Source organism: Octopus bimaculoides, chromosome 8, assembly GCF_001194135.2.
Source record: "Octopus bimaculoides isolate UCB-OBI-ISO-001 chromosome 8, ASM119413v2, whole genome shotgun sequence".
NCBI classification, from domain to species: domain Eukaryota; kingdom Metazoa; phylum Mollusca; class Cephalopoda; order Octopoda; family Octopodidae; genus Octopus; species Octopus bimaculoides.
This window is the reverse complement of record NC_068988.1, coordinates 52,151,118-52,159,057: the sequence shown is the minus strand read 5'-3', so window position 1 is coordinate 52,159,057 and position 7,940 is coordinate 52,151,118. Positions and strand designations below refer to the sequence as shown.

Below are 7,940 nucleotides of genomic sequence, written 5' to 3'. Positions count from 1 at the left end.
CGGAACGAACACATAGAAAAACAAATAGCCACTTGGATTAATTCTTCATCAGCTGCCTTTAATAATAGTGATAATAATAAAATACATCAAGTATAGGACACATCACCAACAAGTGAATAACATGTAAACACATGAGAGACAAGTACGGGACAAAATACCACAAGAAGTCTAACCCCTCCTCAGTTGTCGACTGTTAATTATTCCACACACTATAATACATACATAATACGTAACTTGATAAATGACCCTTAGAATCTCCCTAAGTACTCTTAATTAGAAACTGAGGTTATCCGAATGCATTCCAACGCATTTCTTTGGTTTAAAACTACTTCCTCTCGAATCTGAAACCTGAATTAACTGTTTCAAAAAAAAAAAAAAAAAAAAAAAAAAAAAAAAAAGAAAAGAAAAGAAAACTTTCTTGTATTAATTAGCAGAATTAAACCAATACGTTCAAAGAAAACACTAAAACAAGCATCAATGGAGTGATTAAAATGAAAAAGACCCGATTTCTTTCTCCTTTTTTTAAAAAAAAATTTCATCTTTGTTATTGCATTCGCTCCCCGACCCTGTATTCACTTTTGTATTGTCCCCTCTGTTTGGCCCTTGTGGCCGGAATAAAATTTATTATTTTTTCTACGTGAAATGCTCACGGCCAACCGTATAAAAGAAAAAAAAAATCTACGATAAAATATCTTAAAAATTCACTCATTAATATCGCTGCAACAGAGAATTTATTTGGATGTGTTATATATATTTTTTTTAATTTTGATCGAGTCAGTCACTTGCTACTCCGAATTTCACTAGTAGGTGCACAGGTGACAGTTAACTCTAAACGGATGGGGACACACATACACTGATGTGCGTGTGTGTGCATGAGTGTATATCAGAATTGGTTGAATCGTCAGAGCATCAGATAGAATGCCTCGCGATATTTCTTTAGGTTCTGTGCGCTCAGATTTCAAATCCCACCGAAACCAATTTTGTCTTTCAGGGATCGATAAAAATGTACCTATCGAAGGTGATGTATTGGTAGCACTGTTAGGACGTTGGACAAGATGCCATACCGTAGCTTTTCGTTTTGAAGACAATTCTTGTGACGATGCAAGTGTCAAACTTTATCGGCCTTGCTTTTCCATTGCACTTCGTCGGTTCAATGGGGGAGGGAACACTTCCATGCTGGGGCAACTACTTGTCCTTTTTGAGAAATACCTTGCTCAGAATAGCGCCTTGGAAAGAAATTCCAAAGCTCAGAAAAACCGTAGTGACTCAGAACCGAAGGAGGCCACGCACATATAATTACAGTAGCGTAGCTTAAATTTGTACCTCCAAGGGTAATCCTGGAGTTTGTTGCCCTTTTATAAGTTTATATAACAAACCCAAAAGTGTACAACTGAAAAGCGTAAACACATTAAAAGTTTCGAGGAGGGGAAACTGTCTATAGTTGACTTAAGCTACGCATTTAAAAAATACACATTCAATATTGTCTATAAACCTTTTGAAATTTCGTTGGACTTTGGAAGGAGAATTATCCGTCCAGAGTCTTAGTCGGAATGTTTGCAAAAGTTGCTACCCTCTAAATGTACCTAAAAGGCCAGATGGACTAAAAAAAAGACGATTAAATTGTTGTGACATTTCACTAGGTGTCATGAAACCTCGCTGCAATCAAATTTGCGTTACAGCGCAAATTCTTTCTGTTTTACAATTAAACTAAATCAAAATCACCAATATAGTGGAGTTCAAGTATTCAGTGTTTCTGTTGGTTTTTCAATTAACAGTGGTTTTACAATTAATTTTCATTATCTTGGTTGCTATGCGTTTATAGTCCTTTTTCGTAAAGTACAAATTAAGTCATTTAAAAATAATTTTTCCAAATTTTTAACTTAGTCTAGTTTTCAAGAGACATACAACCTTCGTACCAGATATATGTTCCATGTTACCAACTTATTCTTGTACATTTAGAGTTGCTTTCCGAAATTACTAACCAGTCTTTTTTCTGATATAAAATGATTACACACACGCACACACACACACACACACACACACACACACACACACACACACAGTGAGCTTTGTTATTGTGTCTATGGCAACAAAGCATGCAATCAATGAAATCCATACTTTTCAAATTTTACTCTGCGATTTTGTTGTTGCAAAGGGCTAAAAAGAAAAACTTCCTAGAAACATTTGCGGTGGACAATAGACGGTCCAGAATCAACATATTCTTCCTTGTCAATACACATTCGCTGGAAAGAAGAGAAGGAAGCTAAGATAGAGCCGCCTATCCAGGCGGAATATTTTCGTGCTGGGGGAGCAACAATTTTGACTTTCGTGTTTCCAAGAGCCAAGGAAGTGATTTCTTTATGCATTCTTTCGGCAATGCCCGGAAACATAGTGGTACCTCCAGACAAGACAATGTTGGCGAACAAATCTTTCCTGATATCAACATCGCATTTCATAATGGAATCGTATGTGATCTCATGGATGCCATCGGATTCCATACTCAGAAAGGAAGGTTGAAATAGAGATTCTGGACACCTAAACCTTTCATTACCAATGGTGATAATTTGACCATCAGGTAATTCGTAGATATTTTCACGGGAAGAGAAAGAGGCAGCAGCAACCAGCTCCTCTTCGAAGTCAGCTGCAACATAACATAATTTCTCCTTGACATCACGAACAATTTCTCTCTCGGCAGATGTGGTGAATGAGTAACCACGCTCAGTAATTATCATTTGGAGGTAATCATTAAGATCATGGCCAGCCAAATTCAAACGGTGCATAGCATGGGGAAGGCCATAACCTTCATAGATGGGAACCGTGTGCGTGACTCCATCGCCTGAGTCAATAACAGTACCTAGGGTCCGACCAGAAGCATACAGAGACAACACAGATTGAATTGCAACATACATTGCAGGAGCGTTGAAGGTCTCGAACATGATCGCTGTCATCTTTTCTCTGTTGACTTTAGGATTAAGAGGGGATTCTGTGAGGAGAATAGGATGGTCTTCGGGAGAAACATGGAGCTCATTGTAGAAGGTATATTCCCAGATTTTCTCCATATCATCCCAGTTGGTAACAATACCATGCTCAATGGGGTATTTCAAAGAAAGGATGCCTCTTTTGTTCTGGGCTTCGTTTCCAACGTAAAAGTCTTTGTGAGCCATACCGACCATGGTACTTTGATGTCTTGGTCTACCAACGATGGAGGAAAATACAGCACTAGGCGAATCATTTCCTGCAAATCCAGCTTTGGAAATACCTGATCCATTGTCAACAACCAAAGCGGCAAAATCGTCGTTACACATTAAAATGTTTGATCTGACTTAAACACAGTTGAAAATTTCTGTTACGGTTTGATCCCGTCCTAAGTGTTTGTATCACGAGTTGGAATCGCCCTACACTTGCTGAAAAATATACAAAACTATCTAGTTGCTTGTTAGAAACTGCAGACACTATATAGGCAACCATAGACCGCTGATTGGTTGATCACATCTTAACGCCAGCTCATTGGACACACTTAAATTTTCTATTATTTCTGTTATTGAGTTTTCATCACAAAAATGAAATTTCACTCATTAGTCAAAGACGACTGAAACGAGATCGCATCGATGTCAAGTTAAGTATTATAATACAGTTCAGAGAACGGTGTCCATCTACCACTCACAAGGTTCTGATCTATTTGAGGTTGTTGCAGAAGGTTCTTAATTCACGCATATACAGTGAAGGAATTATCGTTTATAGGCTGCTTTTTTTTTCAGTTGTTAAAGCGGAAGGGATTTTATTCATTGTCGTCGCAAACCAACCGAGAATGGTAAGATCGACGCAGTTAAACTTCCTCTTGAATTGTAATCATGTAGGTATTGGCTCTTAGTATCCATCAACGAGTGATGAGAAACAGGTAATTTTGTTCATGCATCTTTGGAAAAAAATTCCCACACAAATTGTTAAATAGCTTTGCCTGGAAATCGAAACTGCTTCAGTGACTTAATTTTACAGGAGCCCACTGCTACAATACGTATTCTTCAATCTATGAAAGCTTGGATCTTCTGCTAATATTCATAACGGGTGGCACTTTGCTGTTTATCCCCTTGTGGAGCAAACTAATGATCAAAGATGTTCGATGGTCATCCCACCGTTTTGTATGTCCAGAACAACGAAGATTATGCAGTCTGTCTTTTCTGAAATCGCTTGGGTGTGAGCTGATGATGATTTGGCTGTTATTTCTAGTATGTCGAACAACCAGGTAGAGGATCATTTATTATATCGCGATATTTATCAGCGTGCAGTAATTAATTGGGATCTTTTTTAAAACGGGGGCCACATTTTTCATTAACGAAACACTTTGAAACTTGGAACACTGGTAGAATGTGTCATATAAAACATCTTTTTCTCTTAGTCTTCTTAAAAAAAAAAGAAATCCATAAGTTATTCCATGTTAAAGTTGTCGTATTTCTGTAATTTCAACCAATCACTGACGTCCATTCAACCGATATACATTAAGTGCCGACTACATAAACAAACGATTCTGAAACAATTAACCCTAACCCTAACCCTATGGTTAGGGTTAGGGTTAAAGCAAATTTAAAATGAAAAAAGCAAATAAAACGAAGGTATGGAGATTAAATACGCTTTACATCGCTTAATCAGCCAAAGGAGTAAATGTAAACAACTGAATACTTGTCAGTGATTGGTTGAAATTATCGAAATAAGACAATTTTTTACATGAAATAAATTCGAATACAAAAATATTTTTCTGTTCTATAACACAAAATAGATAAGTATACGAAGTTTGAAAGTCTTTCCGTACCAAAAACACTACGTAAAACATTAATGAAAAATGTGGCCCCCGTTTTAAAATAGATCCATTAATTGTATTAACTTTGAAGGAAAAGTGCGAATGTGGTGATCATGCTTTTACCAACATATTGGTAATGTAGATGAAGTGAGATTTTTCCAACCTAGAATAACGCTAAAAATTTGGTGTCGGACAACAGGAACTACTAAATCACTGGATAGCAATAGAACTAATATCGAATTGCATGGGTCAATGAAAATATTCTGCAGATAGGAAAGGAAGTCTCTAATAAAAAAAAAAATACGAGGGGAAAAAAAAAACTTAGAATTCGTGAATAAAAGTTAGCGATTTTTTAGTAAAACATTGTTCTTGTAAATTATTCATCATAGAAGCAGATAATTGAGCCAATTGGCTTATCAAACAACCAGCTCAAAGGTAGGCGGTTCGCATCCTGTCACCAGCACTGTAATTTGTGGTCAAGTCAACTTAACTCTCAATGACCGAACAAAAGCAGATAATTGAGCTAATGGTTTATCAAAAGCAGGCAGTTCGTATCCTGTCACCAGCGTTGCATTGTGTTCATGGCTAAGGCAATTTAACACTCATTGACCGAAGCCGATTAGTTGTAAGTTGGTGACAGAATCCGTAGTTATAACTAGGTACCACCAGATGTTACAATTCCCAACTGTAAATGAGTACCAACCGTGGCTATCTCACCTTCTTACCAGAGATGATGTATACAAAACTATATTGCTCCAATCTGTCCTTCATTCCTTTTTTACAGACAATGGATGAGATTTTGATGGAGATTTTGCATCTATTTCTAGCAGGTTCAGCGATAATACAGTGGTTCTACCATCGGTTCGTTAGTCTATTCTTCTGTTGGTTAGTCTAAGATCAGCTCAAACAGTATAGATCTATATCTTAAAGCGTTCCACCAACGACCATCTCTTGTTTTGATACATGGTGTATCAAGGACTAATTATTCAATATGTCTCCTTTTTAAGACAGTAGGGTGTGCGCACGTGTGTGTGTATTTCTTATAGAGATTTGTATGTTATTTCTAACCGGTTGGGTGACTATGTAGAGTAGTGGTACACAACCGGGATCCATATGACTCCTGGGGATCCATATGACTCCTGGGGATCCATATGACTCCTGGGGATCCATATAAGATTTTTAGGGTCCATTCATGCAAAAGATTAAATTAGGGATTCATAGTAGTATATTAAGTGTCTACGATAAAGTTTTGATTTAGATGTATTTACAGCAAGGAACAGCAAGATTTCTTTCTCTAACGTTTCACGTAGTTCAGCCTACACAAGTTAATGCGTGAAAAACAAAACAGGAATTTTGAAAGAAGTATTTATAATACTCGTTTTTAAACTTCGAGTGACGATGGGGGTCCATCAGAGCAAAATAATAATCAAAGGGGTCCATAAATGAAAAAAAAAATGGTTGGGAACAACTGATGTAGAGGCTCACTCATAGGTTTGGTTTGTCAGTTTATCATTTGTTAATATTGTGGAGGCGCAATGGCCCAGCGGTTAGGGCAGCGGACTCGCGGTCATAGGATCGCGGTTTCGATTCCCAGACCGGGCGTTGTGAGTGTTTATTGAGTGAAAACACCTAAAGCTCCACGAGGCTCCGGCAGGGGATGGTGGCGAACCCTGCTGTACTCTTTCACCACAACTTTCTCTCACTCTTACTTCCTGTTTCTGTTGTGCCTGTAATTCAAAGGGTCAGCCTTGTCACACTGTGCCACGCTGAATATCCCCGAGAACTACGTTAAAGGTACACATGTCTGTGGAGCGCTCAGCCACTTACACGTTAATTTCATGAGCAGGCTGTTCCGTTGATCGGATCAACTGGAACCCTCGTCGTCGTAAGCGACGGAGGGCCAACAACATTTGTTAATATTAGCGGTAGTGAAAAAGGCAAGCTGGCAGAATCGTTAGAACGCCGGAAAAATGCTTAGCGGCATTTCGTCCGTCTTTACGTTCTGAGTTCAAATTCTGCCGAGGTCGACTTTGCCTTTCAACCTTTCGGGCTCGATAGAATAAGTAGCAGCTGAGGACTGGGATTCGATGTGATCGACTTATCTCCGCCCTCGAACCTGCTGGTCTTGTGCCAAAATTTGAAACTAATATTAGCGGGGGTGGGGTGGGGGTGATAGATTTATGTTTGAGGTGGTCAACTAAAAAAAAAAAACCAACGTGAAACTATAGAAACCGAAAAAACTAGGAATGGTCCTGTGTCGGCAAACGGTAAGTTTAAATGGAATCCTAGGGACCGCAAAGAAGACTTTTTTTGATGAGAGGAGCCTTAGCGGCCGAACATCACATCTCCTGTCTTCCTCATAGTAAACAAAAATAATCAAGGAGACCTCCATACTTACAAATACGACAATCCGTTGTAAAAGATCATAGTCTGTCCGTCTGTCACCTGAAGATTTGGAGAGGTAGAGATGTTTCACAGGAGATATTGGTAAACCGCCTAGTCTCAAACCATCAATACTAAAAATAGACAAACATGCATTATAGATATATATATATATACATTCTGACGAACAAATACTCGCATACTTTATTCGCCCTTCAAAATTCTTTCATACATACATGAATGTGTGTGTGTGTGATGTGTGCGAGTGTACACCTTGCAGGACGAAAAATAAGACCTGTTAAACGGCAGAGGAACTCATGAACAGTCAATTGCCATCCAACAATATGTGTACATGTGTATATATGCATGTATGTGAGTGCGGGGGGACGTGGAAAAACCTAGGTTGGTGTCCAGGCGCGCAGTTGGTCCACTATGAGTGGGAGGCCCCTCTGTTGTTGTGACAACATCTCTCTAGGAGAGGGGAAACTCTGAGAGAAAACATGCGACACTGACAATATTCAATGATGTAGACTAGTTAGTTCTGCTTTTCGAGTTTATGTTGTCCATGTTGAGAGAGTGCGATTGGATATGTGCAAATCCTTTCCCCACAATAAAAAAATGATCATGCATAGGCATCGCTTGAAAAAGAAGTAAGACCCATCACAAAAATGGCTGGTCGTAGCTTTCGCATGTACGGGACTTTCGATCAGGCGATGACAATACTCGAACACGAGTTTGCAGCCATCATATATATATATATATA

At 38.6% G+C, this 7,940-nt stretch overlaps 2 protein-coding genes across 3 annotated transcripts in view; both read right to left on the bottom strand.

The window, feature by feature from the left end:
• LOC106875746 (serine palmitoyltransferase 1) overlaps window positions 1–7,940 on the bottom strand; it is a 32,680-nt gene that overhangs the window by 4,421 nt on the left and 20,319 nt on the right. For both annotated transcript variants that reach the window (XM_014923996.2, XM_014923997.1), the window contains exon 11: window positions 7,194–7,311. In XM_014923996.2, coding sequence (XP_014779482.1) covers window positions 7,194–7,311 — 118 coding nt within the window. The remainder of the gene's footprint in view (window positions 1–7,193; window positions 7,312–7,940) is intronic.
• LOC106875747 (actin, adductor muscle) lies at window positions 822–4,174 on the bottom strand. Its single transcript, XM_014923998.2, has one exon. The coding sequence runs from the start codon at window positions 3,303–3,305 to the stop codon at window positions 2,175–2,177; it is 1,131 nt and encodes a 376-aa protein (XP_014779484.1). The 5' UTR covers window positions 3,306–4,174; the 3' UTR covers window positions 822–2,174.